The sequence below is a fragment of the Labeo rohita genome, chromosome 5 (genome assembly GCF_022985175.1).
Source record: "Labeo rohita strain BAU-BD-2019 chromosome 5, IGBB_LRoh.1.0, whole genome shotgun sequence".
Taxonomy (NCBI): Eukaryota; Metazoa; Chordata; class Actinopteri; order Cypriniformes; family Cyprinidae; genus Labeo; species Labeo rohita.
Genome location: NC_066873.1, coordinates 7,774,242 through 7,799,496, shown reverse-complemented (window position 1 = coordinate 7,799,496; position 25,255 = coordinate 7,774,242). Strand labels below are relative to the sequence as shown.

The window sequence follows — 25,255 nt, the reverse complement described above, 5'->3', positions numbered from 1 at the left end:
ACCAATTTAGGTTAACTAATTACCAAGCAATGCCAAATTTTGTATATGGTGTAAAAAGGTTGCATTAGCAATTAAAGGAAAAAAACATTTAGGCAAACATAGCACATAGTCCACTGTATGACAAATACAGTTTACTTTATTTTGCTATTTTGCTATCCTTAAATAAATTAACTATAGTGTCCCAGTACCCAGTAGTAAAAAAAATATCAAAATTGATACCTGGTGTCTGAATATTTTTTGGTTTGACTGTATATATCCAGCTACTTTAAATTTGGAACAAGTCTTTGATTTTATAGCACAGTATTTAGTACTTTTTCTTTTCCCCCAGCAATAAGATGCTAATTGTCTTCTTTAAAAAAACAAACAAACTTGTGTATTCGGTCTGTATTCAAAAGCGTTCATGAACTGGAATGACATAAGAGAAAATTAAGACTTTTCTAATACATTTCTATTTACTACTAATAATAGGGATTTCAAAATTCCTGAAAAGTTCATCTCAAGCAAAAAGTTCAGTTCAAACAATTCTATAACAAACAAAAAAAAAGTGCTATACGCCATTATGGATGAGAGGGATGGAGGGAACATTAGAGGAGGGTAGATTCTACAGTGATTCATGGTAATCTGCAATTTATTGTGTTTCGCCAGCCACAGACCACCAAATGAGATATAGGTAGAATTATCAAGAATTATCACAACAGAAAATGCTTTCACTATTTCAGTCCACATTATATTGCATGAAAATGTCACATACATTATCAAATAAAAGGTCAGAACATTGTTGTCATTATGATAGATTTAACAATAACCATGTGAAAATCTGATCATTTAAGTTTAATTTTCCCAAGGTTCTAACAAGACAATTGCCCGGCTGTCCTCTGTGACATCAGAGTCATGATCTCATGTGATCACATGAAAACTCAACTAAAATATAGTATCAAATATCAGTATCAGCCATATCATATCAGTATCAGTTGGGTATTGTCACAGACAAATGCAACTATTTCATATGATGTGCAGGTAATAAATACAGTCAACAATAATTGCACAATTTTTAACACATACACATGAACTACTTTGAAAGAGATGAAGAATAAAATTATTTAAATAACTTATAAATATAAAAATATGTCAGTGGCATATGCTTGTAGTTCTTTTAAGCAGGTTTGCAAAATCGAAGAATTACTGATGGTACATAATTATGAAGTAAGGCAAATTAGCTTCTTTAACTAAACAGTCTGATTGATATTATTGCATATATTGGTCTTCAGTGGCACAGATAATGTAAAACATTTTTAAAAATGATCATTGGTTCAAATGACATTGCATCATGTTACATCCACCATTCCTTCAAGTCCTCGGGATCTTCAGAGCCTTCATTAACATTCATCGGGTGTTCAGTGCACTATAGAGACACTCTGATCAGCCACAGCACAGGCAGCCAGCAGCGGCTCACTGAAAGCATGTCTGACTACATGCAGCACAGACATAGATTCAGGATCATAGAACAGTAGGGTCTGACTAGGCCAATCCAGCAGCAGTCCCACTCTCTTGAGCTTCTTAGCCACTGTGATACCCACATTACATCCATCGTGACAGAAAGACAAGTCTCCATCATAATGTGAGAGCACCCATGATTTTGTGTTGTAGCCCAGTCGTGCGGCATTGCCGGACCCCTTGCGTTCTATGCTGGAATAGCATACACCCACTTTGAAGGCAGCACTCGTGCCCATGTCAAGTACCCAGCTGTGAGTACCAGAGGACATAGAAGGGGAGCAGAGGGCATTAGGCAAGCTGTCGAAGCGTGCCGGGTCATAGGGGGGTAACTGACGCTGACGTTTGGGCAGGAAAGTTAAGGTGCGCTGATCGTTGGAGAGGGAGAGAAGAGGACTGACTGTCTGAGCTTCAAAGTGTAGTGTAGTTAATCTGTGGGCTAAAGAAAAGAAAGATATGTTAAAATGATGCTGAGACAAAGAAAATTAGAAGTTGAATGTAAGGGATGTAGAATGACAGAGGTTTTCAGCATTTTATAGTACACTTATAACACTTACATTAATATTACAGATGGAAAGAAGACTTTTTTTCAATGTAAGCAATACGTAAACAGGTTGGAGGAAACAAATGGGGCTGAAAGAAGGTCCTAAGGTGTTCACAGAAAAGTTCAAAGAAAAATAGTATGCAAATTGAAGTTGTGTAAAAAAGTATATAAAAAAATTGAAGTGTCAAATAAATGATTTAAAAATAAAGTTATTGAAAATGCTTAATATTTTTAAAATATTAATACAAATATATTTGTATTTAATTATTCAGCAAATGGAACACACTTTCTGGACAAAAATTATGAGATAAATCAGAACTATTTTGTTCAACTGACAGCCAGAACAATCTAACATACAATCTAACAGTACTCTTGATGATGCAGCTAAACTTTCCAAATAATATATTATGCATAATTATCATATTTTTATTTTCCCCGTTATAAATAGGTATTTATGCATAAAAATTACGATTTTTTTTCAAAAAAAGGGGTCATCATATTTATGAATCTGTAACACCAAAACATTGGAAAACCATGAGTATGATGATCGTATGATATTAAATACTGTCTTTTGTAAATGGAAATCCACTTACCAGATGGTCCTAGCAGTAACGCACTGGCCCATAAACCCACCATGAGTTTACTGTCACTGCAGCCTCTGTTCAAAGTCAGTTGCTCAGTGTCTCTAGGTTCACCAGCACCCTCCGCATCCTCGATTCTAGGACCGATATATACGTAATCAATTATCATATCCAGCTTATCTCATTTTATGCATTTATGTGGACATATTATTGCATTTATTGCAAACTAAAATTACCTGTCATTTATTTCCTCGTTAGAGCTCTAAAAAAATAGAAAGAAAGATAGAAAACACAATAATCAGTGGAATATCACACAAATATAATTAATTACATAAATATAAATATTTATTATTTATTAACTGATTATGAACATCTAAACATTTTAGTTTTCAGAAACTGACATAAACACAGTTAAAATAATTCATAAGTGTAAAGTACTTTGCTCATTTTAAGTATTATTTTGGGGAATTTATTCAGTGAATTACTATTGCAACTAAATACTAAAGAATGTTTTATCCTATTTATAACTGTAATCAAATGTCAGTTTAGCTGTTGATAAAATTGAAGGGTGTCCTAGAACCTTATGCTGTAAGGTGAGATTACTTTTAAATTTATTTGTTTTGTTTTCCTAAATTTGTTCTCCTCTACAAAGTTTGTGTACTACTTTAATGAGATCACCTCTTCTGTGGTAAATTTTATCAAGTAATATCCAGGTCCAAATAGGACCCAAAAATCAATAGAAAAAAAATGCATTAATATAAAGTACTATAAATATGATCAGATTTGATAGTTGATTTTGAATATGGCAAGAAATATAGTTAATAACTACAAATATTGTAACTTACAGATTTACAATGTGGACTGAATTACATATGTAATCAAAGATCATATACACCTTAATGTGTGACTAGATAAAGAGAAGTCAGCATGGTTTATGGCCATGGAAATATGGATTGTTATATTATTGTGACATATTGATAATTATGCATATAATTTATGCATATTATTGCCCTAAAAAAGAAAAAATATATAATTTTACTTTCTAATTCTTTAAGATGACAAATTCTTTGACTCTTAAATGAATAGAATGTGTAAAATGTTGACAAAGTATCCATATTTTATATTTTTTAACAACTTTTACACACAAATTCTCTGTTCTTTTTACACCCCTGGCTTTATCATTCACTCACCACAATCATGGTATCTGTCGAGTGTGTGAGTGTGTGCACCAGACTGGTGCGTGCATGTGTGAGTTTCTCCAGAGTGTGAGTCCAGTGTGCTCTCTGAGTGAGGAGGCACTGCTCCACACGCTCTTCCTCTCTCTGTATGGCCTCTAGGAGACGCTGCTCCTCCTCCTCGAGTGCCTCACGCACCACATTCACTTGAGCCAACACACATTCTCTTGCACTGCTTGCATCTGTCTATCAATTATAAAGCACAAGAGGCAATTACAACAACATATTACACTGTTATAACTACAGTTCATCTGAACATAAGGGACATAATCTTATAACACCAGATGTTTAATTATGATGTTTACTATAACACCAAGTCACAAATATAGTAATATCACAGTCGAATGTCTAATTGTGTCCAATAACATAATACTACCATGTAAATAAATAAATAGATAAAACATGGTTTATAATACAATGCATGTAAGCCATTGTGTTTCATATAGCTGTCCTGACTAATTAGTGAAATCTTCTGGTACCTGTACAGCTTTCTCTCTAGCTGTAAGCGTATGTTCGATGAATCGTTCAATCCGCAGGGCTTGCAGCTGCATCTTTTCGCAGACATCTACCAACTGATTCTGTTTAAAACAAAGAAAGAACAAACAGGAAAACTCACATAAGAGGCATTAAACCAGCAGTTTAATGGTATGTACATGGCAGGAATGTGAAGGAATGTGGATATGATCTGAATTTGTCTGTTGTTGAAAAAAAGGGTATATGAAAGTATTGAGGAAATGTTTCATCACACCGGCAACAGGTTTCAGATATACAGGTCCTCAAAAGTATTTGGAAGGTAACAAATGTCTGAATTTTATTTCAACTTCTTTGTGATTTTTGTTAAATTAATTTTACTGATATTCAGTTGGTTGATTGACAATGTTTGTGCTATATCAAAAAAAAAAAAATGCCGTCTGGTCTGATATTTTATCTTTTTTTCTTTTTTCTTTTTTTTTAACATTTTATTTAGTTATTTTTCTCTGGCCAGTGTATAACACAAGTGAGCCTTGCAGTGTACAAATTTTAAAAGAAATGTTTAATATTATTAAAGACTTAAAATCTAGGCGATTAATCTATAAGTGTTGGGAAATCGGTTCTTGTGAATAAAAATGTACAATGCAAAACAAATAATAATAATAATAAATAATAATAATAATACGTTAAGCAGCATAATTAATGCCAGAAAAGTTTAAATCACATTTTTATGGGGGACCGATAAAGATTTAAATTCCCAAGTGAATGTATCTGATTGCAGTAATAAATAAAAAGCTAAGTTTCTTCACCTCGGGGTTTAACGTTACTGACATAATGAAACTAACTAACCACGCCCTCCCCGTATGACTATATACACAAATTTACATACACAATACTGCTGAAACTCTCTACTGTTATTCCAACATTAGAAATTAGAAAGGAATAGCGAACGTTATTTGTTATAAACTGTTTAGTCAACGCTTTGTACATTAAAACCTAATTATTATGTTATTTAACTAAACGTGACTCACCCTTACTGCAGTTGCCCGAGTAACCAGCTCTGTCACCGTGTGACCCTGACAAGATCCATCCGACACGCATTTCGAGCAGGTCAGTCTTCCTTCTGTACTACAGTACAACTGTAGCTCGCGTTCATGTACTGGACACAGTTTCGTCTCTCCTGAAGCCGATAAGGAGTCTGCACCGCTGCCTACAGGGTTCTCCAAATTCTCAAATTTGCGCACAGTTTTTGTCGACGATTCTCCATTAACTGTACCATTGGTGTGTAAAAACTGACCGCCACCTTCACATACATTTCCTACTCGGTCTTGATGTTTTGGAGTGTCGTCCAGCTGAGAGCCAGGCTCCAGGTCATTGACATGCAAGGACACCGTTGACAGTTCACAAAGTCTATATTCCGTACTCATGGCACCAGTACTAATATGTCTGGTTACCTTTAGAAGAATTAAATACGAAGGGTTCGCCTGGTTTCGCTGATGTATATACTGTAAAATACCCGTGGCGCAGGTGTATCCAGTTTTAGAGCCCTGCCTACCTGTCGCAGGTGTATAACACGGAAGTGAAGTGGTTGTAGAGTGCGCAAGTCTGAAATTAAGTTTTCCTGCAGCTGTGGCCAGGAATCGTTACTCGAGTAGCTTAATCTGTCTATCTATCTATCTATCTATCTGTCTGTCTGTCTGTCTGTCTGTCTGTCTATCTATCTATCTATCTATCTATCTATCTGTCTGTCTGTCTATCTATCTATCTATCTATCTATCTATCTGTCTGTCTGTCTGTCTGTCTGTCTATCTATCTATCTATCTATCTATCTTTTTGCAATATGCTAATTTGTCATCTGATCTTGCATGTAGGATTTATTGGAGTTATTGGTTGGAGTCAGACAGCTCTCTTCTGTTAATATGTAACTCTCCATGAGTTAATCTGCTACACAGTCAGTCATCACAAAAAAAAAAAGTTCAAAATATTAGTGAATATTATCTTCAGTGTCCATTTACAGTCTCTCCTTCGGCTTGCTCCCTTTATCAAGGGTCGCCACAGTGAAGTGCTCCACACAGCCGATTTCATTGACCATTTACAGTAATCTAAGGTATTTCAAATAATTAAAAAGTAATATTAAGATGACATTTTTAGAAAAGTGAGATTCAAGATCGATTTGTAATTAATGAATTCTTCGGGGTCAAGTTGTGTTTTTTTTTTTTAATGAGAGGGTTTATGAAAAAACTAAACCATAGTCACATGGAGCTACGTAGAAACAATGGAGCAACCCCATTCTCCACCTTAGATTTTAGATATGTTACTACACTCTCATATTCGCTGTAAATAGGAATTTACTACAATGCCAAAAGCTGTTTTTAATAACTTTTAAGCTTTTCTGAGGTCAAAGTCGTGTGAGGGGGCCCTGGGGGCAAAAAAATACACTGAATTTTTTTTTTTTTTTTTTTAATTAAATCTCTGTTATGCAAGAAAGCCATACGTAAATTCTATGCAGAGAAGCTGTCCAGTTCTTTGGGCCTAAGCTCATTTCAGATAGTCCAATCAAAACGTGTGCTGTGATCGGATGAGTCTACATTTCAGCTTGTTTTTGGAAAAAACAGACACTGAGTTCACCATGTCAAAGACAAAAGAGACTGTTTAGACTTTTAGACAACCGGCATGTTGGCTGTGATGAGCCTTAGCACTGTCCTTACGCGGTTTATCTGTCAAACATTTATTCAGTCACTTCATCTCAATCGCATTGTAATGCATTGCTAAACCTTCTATAAAATGCTGTCAGTTTATTAAACCTCACTGCTTTCTTTGCGTCATCTTGAACAAATCCAAGCTGTTTCTGGCATACCAGGCCGCTCATGCCATGACACTAGAGGGCAGCCGGTAAACGGATACTATATGTTGCCGTAAGACGGAATAGAACTTTGTTAGTTGACGGTCCTAAGTTATGTCTGGTCGGCAGACTTTGCGCAAGTATTTCTTCTGAGGTCAAAGTCGTGTGAGGGGGCCCTGGGGGCAAAAAAAATATACACTGTATTTATTTTATTTTTTTTTATTAAATTATTATTAAATTATTACGTATGACTTTCTTTCTTTCTTTAGGTCCAAAAGCCAACACCGTTCATCGTATGGGGTATTGGCTACATCAGTGAACTGAACTGCATTTGTGTAAAGGTACCACTGAGGCCTAGGCATATATTGGGATTGTACAGAGACACTTTTTTGGAGTGTGTTGCAGCCATCAAAACCAAAATGTGTCTATATTTACAAAATTCATTTAAGTTAGTCTGTGAAATCATTGGAGACCCTTTTTTTGCTTTTGTCAGTTAAATAAACGTTGAAAAGAATAAATGACAAATTCTTGTTTGTTTTATTGTACTTTACAATATGTCCCAACTTTTCTGGAAATGGGACCACAGAGTTAAAAGTCAGTGGCACAACAGAGTTAAAAGGCTACTTAAATAAGAATAATTTTGATGTTCCCTTTACACCAGCTGTACCGGTGAGCAATGTTTCGCGCTAAAATGTCGTGTTTTAATTACGTAACGAAAAGGCGTGGTTGTACAAGGGGCGGGCTTTGTCGTGAAATCTCGTATTGTGATTAGACAGAGCGGACAAACATGTTCACGTTTCTCCATGATACGTCAGCATAAGAATTAAACGCCCAACACGAATGCATTGACGATGCACAGCTCTGGTTGGACAAACCGCTGTCAGTCCGCTTTTACGATTGGTTTACGTCCTGAATTTTGTTAGTCCCTCCCCCAGAAGCTGGCAGGTTTTTCCAACGCCTCTCAGCGGTGCATCACGGAGGTTTGGAAGCGGGTGGGGAAGACGCGGGCAACGACTGACCCTATTACACTAAAAATTGTGCTCAGGGTTGGTTTGCCCGGTCCGATTTCCGACCTAATACCGTCGTACCTGCTCTCCCATTTCATCCCAGACCTGACATCCCCTCTAATGTCGGATTTCAAGCTTGGGATTGTTCGACTTGGCCGTGTGGCCGGGAAGGTGAGCTGAATCCTAGGGCTGCCATGTGCGACGCGAAGGGGAGGGGATTCGAGATCCGTGAGCTAAATGCTTGTGTTTAACATTTAAGTGGCAAATTTGTCCATTTTGATTTTAGCGACCTTGGTCAGAGAGGAATATATGTTATGTAGGCATATAGTTGTCGTCGAAACGGATGGATTTTATGATAAAACTGGTCAGCTCATCAGCCGAGTAGGTTTAGTCCCTTTTGAGCCGCCTACTTTTTGCTGTGGTAGTGCCGCTAGCGTGGCTACAGCGCTGCTACACGGCTGGGGTGAGAGTTTGCCTGTTAACTAGGGAATGTAAAAGTTTTATTTTTCCATTTACACTTTAGTAAGGTTTTAAGCACAAGACTGTTGCGTTTTCTTGATCCACGTCAGTAATGACACTGTCATCCAATATGGCTCAGAGAAGCTCTGAAAATGCCTCAACCAGGAACCGTTCGCAGCATGACAACCGGCATGTTGGCTGTGATGAGCCTTAGCACTGTCCTTACGCGGTTTATCTGTCAAACATTTATTCAGTCGCTTCATCTCAATCGCATTGTAATGCATTGCTAAACCTGCTATAAAATGCTGTCAGTTTATTAAACCTCACTGCTTTCTTTGCGTCATCTTGAACAAATCCAAGCTGTTTCTGGGATGCCAGGCCGCTCATGCCATGACACTAGAGGGCAGCCGGTAAACGGATATCTATGGGGTTAACAATAGGAGCATGTGAGAAATCGCATGAAAGAAGTCACTAACGAGATGCGTGCCATACAGTCCAATGATGCCCACTATATGTTGCCGTAAGACGGAATAGAGCTCCTGTTAATCGACGGTCCTAAGTTATGTCTGGTCGGCAGACTTTGCGCACGTGTTTCTTCTGAGAAATCGGGAGAGTTTGCTTGGGCTGTCTTCATCTGTTTTTATACTTATTAAATTCTGAAATCTGTAGTGACAAGCATAACATTTAAAATATTTTCTTTTATTACTTTACACACAGGTAAGGTTACCGATATACTTTTCATATAGCGGTTAAAAAGCAAATTTAAAATTCCACGAATAACTGTCCTAATTATCAGAAAACTCGGTTTTGAGTAACCATACGACTAACGTAGTTATTGTTTCTCAGACATCAGCGATCTGCGTCTGAACTGGTTTAATAAACTTGTCAGGGGTGCGTTTCACAAAAGCATCGTTGGCTAAAACTGGTCGCCAGTTCCGTCGTTACCAACATAGTTAAGTCATTCGGTGTTTCCCGAAACCAAAGTTAAAACGCAAACAGCATTGAAATAAACATGTAGAACGTTCTGTGTTGACATGAGGTGAAAACAAATCTTTAATAATAGAAACTAATAGAAAATTGGTCAAAAGGTGTGAGAAGCCTAAAAACACATTATGTTTGACTTGAGTTTTCAGTGAGGGAGCAAGATAACTGATGTTTTTGGATTGTTTTCTTAATTAACTTTTTGTTCCTTCAGACAAAGTACACTTTGATTGATGAGCAAGACATACCATTGGTGGAAAACTATGCCTTTGAGGTGAGAACTCCTTTTGTTGCTTGCTTTTTTGTTTGTTTGTTTGTTTGTTTGTTTGTTTTTGAAGTTTGAATCAACAATCCTATGTGTTATGACTACTTCAAGTTTTTCCTAGCACATTTTACTTTAGTTTTTATTTTAAGAAACTTCCAAAGGATTCCTTTTTTGCTGTGGTCACAATACTATTATTTAGTCCTGTGGAAATTAATGCCTGCATGTCTTTATTTTTAGGCACGCATGGAAGTTGATGCAGATGGGAATGGGGCAAAAATCTTTGCTTATGCCTTTGACATTGGCAAGGGTAGATGGGCTGGTCGACCACTGCACGAGTTGCTCTGGTGAGTGTACTGTTAGAGCCTATTGCAGTTTCCACTGCTTATTCACCGTTTACGATCTTTAGATACGACTGTCACAATTTGGGCCACTAGTGAAAGTCATAATGAAATTTGTTTTTCGTGAAGCTGCCTTCTCACTAGGGGTGAAATGATGTATATATGGATTGATGCATTGGTCAAATGTCTAACAATATGACGCACTGATGCTATGCATAAAAAATATATTTACGATGCACCTTATGATACATTTTCAGGCTCCAGAGTCTATTTAATACTAACTGTTTCATGGTGTGTTTTGAGGCATCTATAAATATTGTGTTGCTGGCTAAGATAATCAATGCTAGATCATATCGTAATGAAAAAGACCTGCAATGTTTCTGTTTGCACCTTAAGAGCATTTACCCTCCACTGTTTAAGCATGCTGTGATTAGCTCACAGTTTTTCAGGAAACCCATCGACTAGTTGATTTTAAAAATATGTAGTTTTGCATATGCGTAAACCCTGAAGAGGCTGCAAATAATTAGACATCTATATATGTTTAAGTTGTCACATTTTGGTGTACTTATTCACAGGGAGAAGCACAGAGGTGGAATTGCTCCAAGTTTCCAAGTAGTTCACATAAACTCAGTCACAGTGGACAACCGTCTAGACAACTTGCGTCTCGTTCCTGTGGGATGGAGTCCCAAACCAGAAGAACTGTCCAGCAAACAAAGGTAATTAAAATCCATACTTTTAGATTTTATGACGTACAGCTTTTATGCAAGAAACCGAAAATTTAGGAAATGTTTTGTAAATTATGCTTGTATAATGTTCACTTCAGAGAGCAGTCGCTGTACTGGCTGGCGATCCAGCAGGTTCCAGCAGACCCAGTGGAAGAGCAGTATCTGGAATTGAGTCGCACACGCTACTACAATGCCAACGGAGAGCTGGTGGAAGAGGAGGAGTGCTCCTGCACCTACTACGAGTGTCACTACCCACCCTGCTCGCTCATTGAGAGGAGGGTCAGTATGGTGTAGAGATAAGGCTTTCTGTGTGGTCTTGTTTTGTTGAGCTAGCAACATGCATTGTTGAATATGAACACAGCCACATAACACTCACATAAGACTTTTATTTAAAATGAAATGCTTTAAGTGTGCAAAATAGCACAGGAGTCATGGCAACAGGTAATATGCTGGTGTATATTGATATGTGTATGTTTTTGTTGCACAGAATTGTACACTATATTCAGAGAAATTATAATGTCTCATTTGCTAAGATTGACTGCATGCTTTTCAAACAGTTGTCACTTTAACATGTTTATTGTGTTTATCTCATTGATTTGAGTTGTGACAATTCTACTAGTGTCTCTGTCTTTGTATCTTTCCAGCTGAGGGAGTTTAACATCTGCGGCCGATGCCAAGTGGCACGCTACTGCGGCTCACAGTGCCAACAGAGAGATTGGCCGGCCCACAAGAAGCAGTGCCGTGAGCGTAAACGGGTTCTGGCCCTGGAATCTGAGCCTGAACGATGATCCCTTTAAACCCCAGTTTGAAGAACGATGGTCACAGGGGGTGAGGGGTGAGACTGAGTTGAAATGCAAAAACTGACTAGTAGGATAGGGGACAATTTTGGTGGGTTGGATGGGCCTATTGGGGGGGAAAAACATACTTCCCAGAACTTTCATATCTCCACAACTTGCCTATGGGGATTATGGGAAATGGAGTTTTTTTTGTTTTGTTCAGAGGGAGGTCTTAAAGGCTCCACCTGCTGCTATGGATGTGTGTTTAATGAAGAAAAACACCATGCCGTCATAACTCTTTCTCTGTGGACTGCATATGAGTATTGACAGTCATGCGCTCGCTTGTTCCATCCGCCCTTCTGTCATGAAGTATTAGACGCCGAGGGACAAAACTGCTGTACAACGGGTGATGAGATGGAATACGGACCTCTTCACTGTACTACCCTTCCTTCTCCTCTTCTCCCAGTTGGACTTCTTGTGCACATAACCTAGCACATATTCACTCACCTGCCATACCTTTATTAAGTATAAAGCCAATAGCTGTGCAAAACCACACCACCAGTATTGTGTGTGCAATGCCATTATTGACTAAAGGACATGGATAAAGTGGTTGAAATTATTATTATTTTTTTTTTGTTTATCTTTTTCTTTCTTTGCTTTATGGGATTTTTTTGGGTTGCAGAGTTGGGGGATATGCCGTGATGGGGGGTGGGGGGTGTTGAAATGCATTACAATCCTATTGACCCATCCCACACGTTTAGTTTCATTTACTATAACAAGCACTCAGTTTAGAGGGATGTCCTGGGAAAAACTTGAAAACCCACATGGAAAGTTGACTCTGATTCGTATTGTCAGCGTGTACTTGGATGTCTAAAATTGTCATTTGGGTCCCAGTCATTCAATGTTTAGTCTTCTTGTTTGTCTTAAAATCGTTGTCAAAGTGAGTTTAATTTATGAAATTTTTTTTTTTTTGACTCTTGACTTTTGTAGAAATTTCTCTTCTTGATACAAAAATGTGCACACAAGTTCCAAGTGTGTCTTCCTCTTACGTCAAGGGCAACTCTACCAAACTGTGACGCGCACTCACAAATAAGCATGTATAATAGACGCATACATGTGATGTTTGTCTGTGTTCGTATTCTGAATAATTTATTTATCTGGTTGGGGTTGAACACTGTGCACTGAATATCCTCACTTTGATCCTTGTTCTTTTCTGAGAAATGGGAGTCTAGGGTAGGTTGGGGTGTCTGTTCTTTTTATTATTTCTAAGCTATTACCATACCAACATTAAATGCATAAATATGTGAATGGACAAAGTTTGTGATAACTGACCATCTCTTGTCACTGTAATATATAAGAATAAAATTAATGAAATAAATTCTCAAATGTGTAAAGGTTAATTTGGTTGCAAAGTGTCTGTTTTGCCCATATAATGCTGTCCTTTAAGGTTAAAAGTGGTGTTCTTTGGTTTTTCTGTCCACTGAACCAAAAAAGTAGACAATATTGTCATTAGCATGTACACTTTTTATGCAATTTTAATAATTTTAATACAATGAGTACCATTGAAAGTCAAAATGAGTCAAAAGTCAAAATCAAACTTTAAAAGCACATACAGTGGTCCTGAAATGTATAAGGTCGTTTACATGGATTGTAAGAAACACAAGAAATTACTTATTTAAAATAGCTGTTTTTCCAAGTGTGGCACCTGACAAGGCAAAGCTAGTTGTTTTTTCAATGGCGTTTGACCAACTGTGGGAGAAATTTCAATAAGATGTATGACAGTACTCCCAAGTTCACGTGTTGTTAACCTGATATTTTACATGTACCACATATGTTGTCTTAATTTTAAATGATTTCTTTATTGCTTTGTCATTTTAAATTTAACAACTACATTTTTTTAAAAAGAAGTTTAGGTTTATTTCTTTATTTGTTTATTAAATTAATGTCAGTTTGATATTTTATTAAATGTAATGACATGTTCCAAACGTGTATGACTTTCTATTTTGAAAAATATTTCAGTGTCTCAGTTTTAATGGAAATTTAATGGATTTCTGCTGCATTGGAGTCAAACTTATTCTGTAAGAGTAATGAGAAGCTTTCTCATAATAATGACTTAGCATCTTATAATATTAAGAAACTTTTAGGTAATACCGACATAGTATCTCGTATTAGTGAGAATTGTGAGAAAGTTTATTATAATGAGAAGTCATATAATATGTGTTGTGAATTGTGTTAACTCATGATAAGATTTTTCTGTTCTTTTTTTTTTCGACTTTCAGAATCATATTTTTACTCAATTGTTGCGGAAACGTCACCAAACGTTTTTTTTTTTTTTTTTTTTTCTCAAAGTGTTAGCTTCCATCATACAGATTTGGAACGACATGGTGGTGAGTAAATGATGACAAATCTTTAAGTTTGTGTGAACTGTCACTTTAATCTTTTTTTAGAAGCTGATGTAGGCTGAGCCTCTCAAAAGGATCAGTGCAGTTTAATGTGTGTCTAAAAAGGATGTCGTGAATAACCTTTAGCCAAACGTCTCCATGGGAACGGAAGGGGTGGTTATTTCATTTGTTGTATCTCCCTGCAGACAGGCAAATGTTTTCAAGAAGTCTCGAATTCTTTTTAAATGTAACGAGCAGCAAGTTAAAGATCTCCAATAGAAGCTAACTTTACGAGGAACTGCGAAGCAAACGACGTCCCGGTAAGCAAAATTGTTAAATGATAGTGTTGATTTTCTCTGTTGCGTGGATTTGTTGGATATAGCATTTTTTTTTTTTTTTCAAAAGACAAATTATTTTTAAAAAAGAAAAAAAAAAATCACAAAATCTGTTGGATATGTACTATAATGTTGTTGTTGATGCTGCTGTTTGTACATGGTACTGTCAGATGGACGTTAATTTTTCAAAGTGCCATGTGTCAAGGGTAGACCTAAATTAATTTGAGTAACGTGGTAGTGGTGCTCGCTGATTTCCATCGTAGTCTTTGTAGTGTCGTGAATAATTATGGTAATCATTCAGTACTGTGGTATATATCAAACAACCACAATACTAATCATATACCATCAGTGGCACAGTACATTTTTAGGCATTAGGGTACGATGTAATGACACTAATAGGCTACTGTTATTAGGTAACAGTATTAATATATAATGCCATTACCATATGTCATGATACAAGCACAGTACATTTCTAAGGCACTGTGAGAATAACTTACTTTTCTCCCCTTTCTACTTAATTGATCCTTTTTTTTTTTTGTATATTTATTTATTTTATTATAACTATTATTATTGTATTTTATTTTTGTATGTGTGTATTTATTTATTTGTATACTAGGGTGTTTTGAAGGATGACATCAACAGCTTGCTGTCCAGCTCCATGTCATAATGGAAATGCCTTGACTTGGCTTCTATGTCCGGACACTGATCATGTGTCCTCTGCATTGCAAATTCTTGTTGACCTTGCTCAGGATGACAAAGGTGAACTTGTTGAAAAGGTTCTTCAGCACTGCAACCCAGAATTATGCATAGATGCTCTACAAAAGCTGCTGAAGTCACCTGCCTCATGGTCAGTACTTTAATCTTAATCATTAGACAGGTTAACACAATAGCTTGGCTCTATAAATTACACCTGTTAAAACTGAAATGATGACGTGCATTAACATTACAGAGTAATGAGACTGACTAACATTGTTTTGAAGGTATATACTGTAAAAATATTTTACTACAGAAATTATTAGTACTTTGAAACCTTTGAGAATGCTGTTTTATCAGCCCACAAACCATAAACACAAAAATACCTAGTGTACCTTATTGTATTTGCCATTTTTAATATTTTCTCAGATTGTTTCAGCATTGATAATTATATTTTAAGTTAGTATGAATGCTTGACAAACTGCAATAGAACTCTAAGAAGTTTTCAGCTTTGAAACTACAGCTCAAGTCATTAGAAATGGTCACCTCAGCAACAGCAACAGCCCATTGTGTTCGGCCTATAAATTTCGATTTATGAGAGTCATCCTGCTCAGTGGTTCTCCTTTAACCTCTTACAAATAAAGACCTCTGAGAGGTCAAAGCGCAATGAGTGTCTTTCTCTTTGTTGAAAGGGTGAAATGATTAAAAGGCACAAGCAACTGGCTTTTACTTTTCTGTTGAGACAGTGTCCTCAGGTTGAACTCAAACCAGCAGAGGGGAAGATGGCCTCTCTGTTACGGAAACCAGGGGCCTCATTTATAGAACGTTTGTACCCTAAAATCCATGCCACTTTTGAGATTTATAAAAATGGTCTTTGACATAAAAAAAGTGTTTAGCGTCAAGTCAGGTTCACATCAGGAGTACACACTTTTTTGCCACTTGCCATTCTCAAGTAAAGGATCTGGATGTTGACTGGTGCTCTTTACATGTTAATGACATTATTTAGGGGTTTCAACTCTGAATCACACATACACATTTAAGAACTGATCTTAAATCTAATGTAGAACGGTTTCTGCATGAAGCATAGTCTTTTTTTTTAGCAAGTGCTTAGTCCCTTACGTTCTTCTTTATTTTCATCTATCCATTCATTCTCTGAACTGTTTATCTAATGGGTCACAGGGATGCTGAAACCTATTTCACCACACTTTTTGCATAATATTACAAAATTACAGATGAAATATGATAAATATCACAGATTATTATATTATATTATATTATATTATGTTTTTTCCCAATAACAACTGTCGTCAATAGCAACACTGAATAACATACCACTCATCCAGGTGTCACAGACTCGCTCTCTCTTGTTTAATACAAAGTATTACAATTACAATACAATTTAATATTGGTTTCTTCTTGCCAGGACTTCTTTGTACCTTGCTTTGTACACTGTAATGGGTTATAAGATATTAAACAGGTTAAATTGTTTTGGATAGTGTCTGCATCTAAAATACTAAATGTTATATTATATTACTGAATTTTACCACATTCTAAATTATATTTTGCAATAAAACAATTATTGTCATTTATTATTATTGAATGTTTAATATTATTATTGTTATTCACAAAAGTATAGCTGTTAATAATATGTTAACTTTTTCAGTTTATCGCTCAAAAAAGGGAACACTTAAATCATAAACTGGATGCCAATGAATGATATATTTAAGTTAAAACTCTTTACTTGTATGAATTATGTGAATGGTCAGTACCAAAATAATCAGACCACTGAAGGCTGGATTCAAGATCACAACGAAAAGAGCTGCATGGTGCTGGGCTGTGAGCACAGGTCCCATTAGAGGATGTTGGGCCCTTAAGTCACACTCGTGGAGTCTGTTTCTGATAGTCTGATAGGTCAGAAACAAGCACACCAGTAGCCTGATGTGACCCATCTCCTGGTATCGCCTCCATGCTCTTGAAACTGTGCTTGGAGACACAAAACGTCCCAGTGACGACACGTATGGATGTGCCATCTTGGAGAAGCTGGACTACCTGTGCAACCTGACTGGGTTGCAGATACCGCCTCATGGTACAAGTACTAATAAAGACCCTTCCAAAACACAAAACTAAAGACAACTCATTCATGAAGGATAAGGAGAGAGCAAATTGTCTTTGGCTATTCCCTGTTTGAGGGTTGTCTTACTGTTGCCTCTCTAGTTCACTTTTTGACACTTTCATTTGCACCAAAGCAGGTGAAATTAATTTACAATCACTTATGTTATATTGTACCTACTTGTACAAATCTTTTTTTCTTTCCATGTACAAAGTTAGTGGGCAGCATTTGTCACTACAATTGCGTTTAAATGGTCCTGCAGTGTTTTCTTAAAAATGATTAAATAAATGGACCAAGTTCTGTGCAGTGAGGTTGTTCTCTCTGTGTGTTTGTACAGGCTGAGTAGTACTGCAGCTTGTATCTTTGGGGTCTTGCTAGAAAATGAGTCCGTAGTGCTGAAACTTCAAAAGGGGACTAAAGGGGATAGCAATCTCATATGTGACCTTGTCCAGACTTTAACTGAAGATGAACCTGATGTTGTGATGAATGCTGCTGGAGCCATAGCCTCATTGGTATGGTTGCATAACGACAAATGCATGCTGCATTGTACCTTCATTTAAATCTGACCTTTACAAAACATTTTTAAGTTTATTTTTTTGGGAGGGAAAAAGGCCATTAACCTAACTGGTAAAATTGTGCATCTCGGCAATGTATTCGAATAAAGTTACTGAAACTTACAAATTTATCCCCAAATATGGTGGATACACATACTCATTCTTATTTTACCCCATCCTCCCTATAATACTTTTCTCTCAGACCATTTCGTCCTAAGGTGGAAGTAAGCTAAAGCTAATGCCTCCAATTCACACTCACTCACTCTTTAACACTTAATACTTATCAAAATTGTTCTAATGAGATTACTCTTACAAATACCATTGCTTAGGTGAAATGTCAACATGGATTAGTGCACACACAATTGATGACTTTATATTTCTTCATGTGTTAGGTTGAAACTGCATCAGGACGGACATGGTTCCTTCAGATCCAAAGTGTGTTATATCAGGTTCTTGAGATCCTATCTGTTCTTCTAGAGAATGAGAGAGAAAATACGGTTAACTCTGCAGCACTTATTCTTGCACGACTGTTCCTATGTGAAGAAACCTGTGAAAAGGTTTTATCCTATTCATCTGCCTGCAAGATCTTCAGATGTTTGACACAATGTTTATCATGTAGCCACAAAGGTCAGTGTCCTTCTTCATTTAGGAAAGAATGAATTATTTGTTTATGTATGTATGTATGTATGTATGTAAAGGATCCTTAAAATTAGTTCTTAGCTGAAGAAACACTGAAGTTAAGCGCACAGTATATATATTATGCGGTAATTGCATATTTAGAATTTGACATTAATCATATAAACTATATCAAATCAACAATGAGATTCATAATTATTATTTGAATAACCTGACAGCACTACGTTTGTACAATTACACTAATATTACCCCACATTAATTGCTTTTGGGTTTTGAATCTCTTGTTGCTTGGTAAAATGTAAAATGATTCAACAACATTAAATTTAAATTTTATTATTGCAGACACGGCCATGAATGCAGCATTTGCTGTTGGCCGTCTGTGTGGTAGCAGACAAGCCAAGATCCTCATTCTGAGAGAGGCCAAAGAGCATCAGCTGGTAAGAAATGCTTATAAATTCTCTCCGGAGGTCTTGATTGAATCATGTTAAAATTTCAGTCAATTAAACATCACTTATAGGTATTATTTTATTCTTTGTCACAAGGTTAGCCGACTGCAGGCTTTGCTGTTGAGCAGGTCGGGAGTGGAAATGGGCCAAACAGTGTGCTTTGCTCTGAGCTGCTTAGCAAATGATAAAGATGGCCATGCTCTGCTGATGGAAAGCACCTCTGTCCCTGATTTGCTGGATGGTCTTTTACAGCTGTTGCAGAGCCCAGACCCAGACAGTATCTGGTTTGCTGCTATGTAGGTTAATTACTATAGTTGTAGTTTTATATGTAATAACAGTCTAAGGATATTGTCCAGAAAAGTAACAAATCTGTAGGATATCATGTACAGTAACACTAATTATATTTCTTTATCATATGTGAATCTGCATACCACAGATATTTTAGGCCAATATACACACATTCTACCACAGTTCGAAGCACAAAAATAATTAGATAGTAATTGTTTAAATCAGTTATTTTCAACCTTTTTGATCAAGATTTAGTCATGTACAATCTCAGGTTTGGAACAACATGCGGGTGAGTAAATGATGACAGAATATTCATTTTTGGGCGAACCATTCGTATTAAAACCAACTCTCTGTCTAACAGGACAGTGCGAATGCTGGTGTCCCAGCCAAGTGGAGTGGTTTCTGTCAGGATGCATTGTCCTCTGCATGAGCAATTAAAGGTTTCATGATCAATGTGTTGGTAACACAACAGTGCTGATTTACATATTGTGTTAGCGTATTGTGTGTATATTACAGTAATGATAACACTGTCATTTTCTTTGCTGTCAGTTGCTCTCTGTGTCGCCATCCACTGGGGTAGAACTGCAGGAGGAGGTCAATATGTGTCTCAGGAGACTGAAGCGTTTATCCAAACCACCTCCAGTGATGATTACAAACCTCTCATCAACAAGCTGCACTGTATCATGGGAGACGTGTGAGCCTGAAAGCGGCCTGGACGTTATGTACAGGTTAATTTTCCACAGTTCTTAATACTTAGAATTGTCCTATCATAAGAAATCATTCTTTTGTTGTACTGTAAAACATGCTGTGCAACTCAAAACTCAACCCTCTTGCCCCCAGTCTAAAAAACATGTAATGCTGCAGAAATGAGTCCTAAAACCTAAAAATGAGTTACACTCTTAAAAATAATGGTGCTTTAAAAGATTCTTCACAGTGATGCCATAAAAGAACCATTCAGTCAAAGGTTCTTTAAAGAACCATCTCTTTCTTACCTTTTTATAATCTGACGAATCTACTTTTGCCACAAAAAACCTTTGTGAAACAGAAAGGTTCTTCAGATGTTAAAGGTTCTTTATGGAACCATTTTAACAAAAAAGGTTCTTCTATGGCATCACAAAGTGCCTTTATTTTTAGGAGTGTAGCTTTCTGCACTTCTGGTTTCATTGGTTGGAGATTGTATTCAAAATTTAAGTTGTGTTCATTTGTGAAGAAAATTTTGACAGAAAATACCTTGAATAACATTATTGTGAAGCTATTAGTGGAAAGTATGAAGTTAGTGGAAAGTAACAAGTTTACCGTTTGGAAGCTTTGAATAATTAAAAATGTTACATTCACATAATTTTCACTGTTTTTCCTTTGGGTTTCTGTAGTCTCTTTGACAAGGATGTTATGCTGTACCATGGCCTGTTGTGTCAGGTGATCATACCTGTTTCTTCCAAGCAATCTATGGAGCCCCTCTCCCTACAGCTCAGCCTGTCTACACCTGATGGTGACATTAGTCCTTTTAGTGAACCTGTGGTTATTACTCCAGAGCAGCTGGATACCAGACTTAAACCTCCACGAGAGCTCTGTGTGATAGGCTCTACAGCTACACAGGTACGCCTGTGCTGGATAGAGCCAGAGGAAGGAGCCAAACCCAAATCATACCAAATCTACTGTAATGACACACTGGTGAAGACCACTACTCTGCTGGGGTGGGTCATACCAGCCTTTCATAATAACATGTTAAAGGTGAAGTGTGTCAAGTCTGTGTCCATATCCACAATTCACAAATCAGTTCACAATAGATAATACCATGTTTGACCCATTTTTGTTGTTCAATATGATATATTACTCCTAAAAAAAAACCCTTTTGAGTTACTAAGGCATTTCATGTTTGTTTGTTTTTTACACTAAAATTACACACTTCACCTTTAAGTTCAATTGCTTTTGGTGGCTTTCAAAGTTGTTTTAGTTTATTATGCTGTAATTGCAGTTTGTTTATTTACTTATTTATTTTGTCTGTCAGGGCTACAGTGAGCTGTTTATCTCCTGGTACCACCTACCAGCTGAGCGTGAGTTCACTTGGTCCAGGGGACACAGAGAGTCCTAGAGCAGTAACTGAGGTGAGGACAGCAGAAGATCAGGATCATGCTCCTTCTGCTCTGGCCGTAGTTGTCCTGGGACGACATGAACTGCAGATAAACTGGGGAGCTCCTGTTGCTCCTTTAGGGAGACTCTTCAAATACGAGCTCAGTCTGAATGGGTGTGTGGTGTACCTGGGCACAGAAAGGTCATACACTGCTCGTCGCCTGTCTACAAACACATCTTACACCTGTGTTGTGACAGCCATAACCTCCAGGGGGCGCTGCCACAGCAGTCCGGTCACAAAGAAGACAGCCCGGGATGAATACCTGCACTCACATAGGTAAATTAGGGAAAAAACTATAATATCACAGATGTGCTAACATAATAATATATTTCTTTGTTTTGAATGATTTATAGGGCTATGAAAGTTATCATGTGAGATTTAATATGTTTTCCCTAAAAGAAGCAACTGATTTAATGCAAAATGATTGTTTTGAAAATGAATGCACTACATGTTCAAATGAAAAAACATGTTAACTGTAAATATATGTTAATGATACTATTGTCAAAAATTAATTATTTTATCTACAATCATTTAATTATCTATTGATATGCCTAATGTAAATGTAAAATAATAGAGAAATAAAGTAATCTTTCCATGATGAAAAATATACAAAACGGGAATTACATTTCTTAACTAAGTATAAATGAAAAGAGGGACTTAAGTTTAAACTTAATTAATCATTGTTGTCCATCTTAAGAGGAAAATACTACTAAGCTGTTTCACAGTTATATGAGGTTTGCACAAAACCAAGTTGAAAACTATAAACAAAATAAAGTGTTAAAAATATATTTTGTTAAAAATATAAATTGTTACTCAGTATGGACTACCTAGTATGGAGTCAAATGTAGGTTTGTGGTTATTGTCAAACTTAAACTTACCATAAATTAAAATAACTGATTGAGATCCATAGTTAAGCTTGATTAACTGATGCTATCAACACTGTGTAGGAAAAAAAATCCCAGCAAGGGTCCAAATGATGTTACATTCTGAAAATTCACATTTTTATTGAGTGTTTTATTTTTAATAGGGAAGTTATGATGAAGTAACAAGGTTGCACACAAACTGGGACATTTTTGGCTCAGATCGTCTTCAGAGCAAGTTACCAAGAGCTTTTATATATATCAAACTGTTTTCGTAAAGCCCGTTAACAATTGGTTGATAAAGTTTGTGCAAAAATAGACATGAGGCTATATCTCCGCAACACTTCAGCAGATTCTGACCAAACTTATTATGGTACAACAAGCATGACCTGAGGCCACATGAGTACTTTGGCACAACGCCACCTACTGGTCAAAAAAATCTAAAACAAATGGACATTTCTGCTTATAACATCTGACTAGTTTTGGCCAAAAATCATAAGATTGGTCTTAATAGATTCGGAATGACATACCAAATCAAACAATACCTACGTTTCCTATGTTGGCCTGATTGCATCTATATTTTTAATTGTAATTGTAATTCCAAATGTTTTTTCCTGTGCTGTCTGTGTCATTTATTCAGGTATCTGCAGTCCCCTAGCCCTCAGACCATCTCAAAACACTTCACTCCTTCTCCAAGCATCCAAGTTATAAGTGAGATCAAACAGAATGACACAGTTTCACCAGCTACACTTAAGTCTAAGGTCCATCTGACTATGGTCCCACACAGAACCCTTGACCTTCGAAAAGACAGAGGTGTCATAAAGTACATGAGAAGCAGCTATTGTTATTTCAATTGCTATTCTCATGCGTAAGCATAAGCAATGAAATTATTTAATCATTTCCTTTCCTGTTTTTTTGAAAGGCAACCACCAGTTCAGATACATAGTCCTAAAGGAATTCAGTGTTCCAATCACACATCTAAGGTATTGCGACAACTACCTATAATGGGGCTTTCCTGTTCATCTTAAACCTTGTAGATCAGGGAACCTTTCTTGTCTTGATGCAATGTTAATACACAGTGGTTTATAAGTAGTTTTAAGATTTTGTTTTAAATACTCTCTTGAAGACTGACGAACAGGGTCCAGCTTTTGTGTTTCCTGTGAGCTCTACTGACCGTCTTACAGTTCTTAACCAGGAAGATTCTGAGTACATGTTTCGGTCTCTGACCATGTCATCAATGCCATGTCATCCAGAGGACCTCAGACACTTTAGGGCAAGGATCAGCCCAGGTACAGATCCATAAGTGATTTTTATGACATAAACATGAACAGAAAGCTAATAAAGGGAAGAGAATGAAAGCACATAAGTTACAACTTGCAGATATGATAAACATGTGCCACATTAATAATAGTGTTATGTGTGTGTGTTTTTTTTTTTTTAAATATGCTGACTAAATGCTAACCCTACAGCCAGACTGATGCAGTGGAACTCAGACAGAAAAGTTCCCAGAGAAAAACTTCCAGGCATCACCAAACAAATCTGTGAGTTTGTCTTGACACTTTTTCTCAGACTTAAGATGTAGCCACTAAATCATCACTTCATTTAAATGCTAACTATTATTTCCTTTTTAATCCAGCAGAGGATGTGAGACTGCTTCAGCCGGTTTCATTTAACTGGTCTAATCTGAAATGGACAAAACTACAACAAAACAGACCACAAAGGGACAGGTATGAATTGTGTAATTAGTTTCATAAGGATTGCTAATAGAATTTCTGTTATAATTTAAAACCAATCCAAAAACCAATGAGATCTATAGTAATATCTAATTAACTAAAACATAATGCATTTAATTCAGTTTTTTTCAATTGCTAACACACTATAACTGATTCATTTGGCCCAATTTTCCAAAACACTCTTTTAAGTTCTCAAAACAAAGACACGTTTCTCAACATTTTTAAAACAGTTGACCTGTTTTCACATACATTCCAATTTGCTTAATCTTTTCTGCAAAGCTCTACACAAAAATGCCCCCAGTTTGCATGTTTAACCCATGTTCTTATTCAGAAAACACAAATACATAATATAATTAACTCAAGCATCACCAAATGAACTCAAATGGTACACTTTTATCCATGTGTGAACATTATGTAACAAAACTGATGGCACACCATTCAGAATCTCAGAAAATATAAACAGGAGCACAGGTTATTATGCATTTTGCAAAATGAATCCTAGTGGTGGGAGACAAAGAGGAAGAGGAAGGAAAAAGAAAAATGAAGGGGATGGGGTCAAAGAACATTTGTTCCTGCTGAAATACAAATCACTATAGTTGACCATGTTTTTATGCCTGGGAAGCTGGCCAACAGGTTTTAAAAGGGTTTCTATATTACTAACGCATACAATATAATTACGGTACACAGTAGCAGTAAATACTCTAGCACATGTTGCACACCCTCAAACTCAAAACTGTTGAATTCAGTAGTGACATTTACTGTGGATGTTCATTGCCATATGCTGGGTGATCGCCCCCTTCCCCACCCCTGGAAGTCAAACCCAATGGCAGACAACTGATCTAGCTTCCTGCAGAGTTCAGCTCTAACCCTGATCAAACACACCTGAACCAACTAATTAGGATCTGAAGGAGCACTTGATAATTACAGACAGGTGTGTTTGGTCAGGGTTGAAACTAAATTCTGCAGGAAGGTAGTTCTCCAGGAACAGGGTTGGGCACCCCTGTCATACATTATTCGCCTATGGTTATGAATATTTCGTAAAATAAAAACAACATAAAATATTTATATCTTACTGTACTAATTTAATATATATTTTATCTATTTATATTTTTAATATATTTTTTTTTTTGCTTTCAGAAATAAAACTGACGGTCCAAAGTCCACAAAGAGGAAGACAATACCAAGTACCACCACTAACCAAACTCTACCAAAATCAGTGTTTAAATAAATGCATATTTCCTTTATTTAAATATAAATGAATGTATTTCAGATGTTTTCTTCTCAATGATAAATAAAACAATAAATGTTTTGTGATTATTTTATTAGTCCCCCGTGTTGGTGCTCATTCGTAAAGTGGATTAACGTATCCAGTC

General features: G+C 36.6%; 3 protein-coding genes across 3 annotated transcripts; 2 read left to right on the top strand and 1 right to left on the bottom strand.

Annotated features, from left to right (window-relative positions):
* Positions 1-557: 557 nt before the first annotated feature.
* On the bottom strand, positions 558-6,004 carry bspry (B-box and SPRY domain containing). Its single transcript, XM_051110633.1, has 6 exons — positions 5,354-6,004; positions 4,331-4,429; positions 3,807-4,037; positions 2,853-2,878; positions 2,629-2,753; positions 558-1,930 (listed from the first exon to the last, which is right to left on the bottom strand). The coding sequence occupies exons 1-6, from the start codon at positions 5,747-5,749 to the stop codon at positions 1,395-1,397; spliced, it is 1,413 nt and encodes a 470-aa protein (XP_050966590.1). The 5' UTR covers positions 5,750-6,004; the 3' UTR covers positions 558-1,394.
* A 2,085-nt stretch (positions 6,005-8,089) lies between these two features.
* Positions 8,090-13,115, top strand: zmynd19 (zinc finger, MYND-type containing 19). Its single transcript, XM_051111138.1, has 6 exons — positions 8,090-8,342; positions 9,826-9,885; positions 10,114-10,220; positions 10,790-10,930; positions 11,038-11,218; positions 11,584-13,115. Exons 1-6 carry the CDS (start codon positions 8,292-8,294, stop codon positions 11,725-11,727), a joined length of 684 nt encoding a protein of 227 aa, XP_050967095.1. The 5' UTR covers positions 8,090-8,291; the 3' UTR covers positions 11,728-13,115.
* A 4,470-nt stretch (positions 13,116-17,585) lies between these two features.
* On the top strand, positions 17,586-25,160 carry LOC127165782 (uncharacterized). The gene is made up of 14 exons (XM_051110679.1): positions 17,586-17,746; positions 18,181-18,415; positions 18,767-18,861; positions 18,967-19,166; positions 19,520-19,598; positions 19,708-19,886; positions 20,529-20,852; positions 21,167-21,565; positions 22,790-22,972; positions 23,072-23,132; positions 23,276-23,438; positions 23,619-23,690; positions 23,786-23,876; positions 25,020-25,160. Exons 1-14 carry the CDS (start codon positions 17,717-17,719, stop codon positions 25,108-25,110), a joined length of 2,202 nt encoding a protein of 733 aa, XP_050966636.1. The 5' UTR covers positions 17,586-17,716; the 3' UTR covers positions 25,111-25,160.
* Positions 25,161-25,255: the final 95 nt, after the last annotated feature.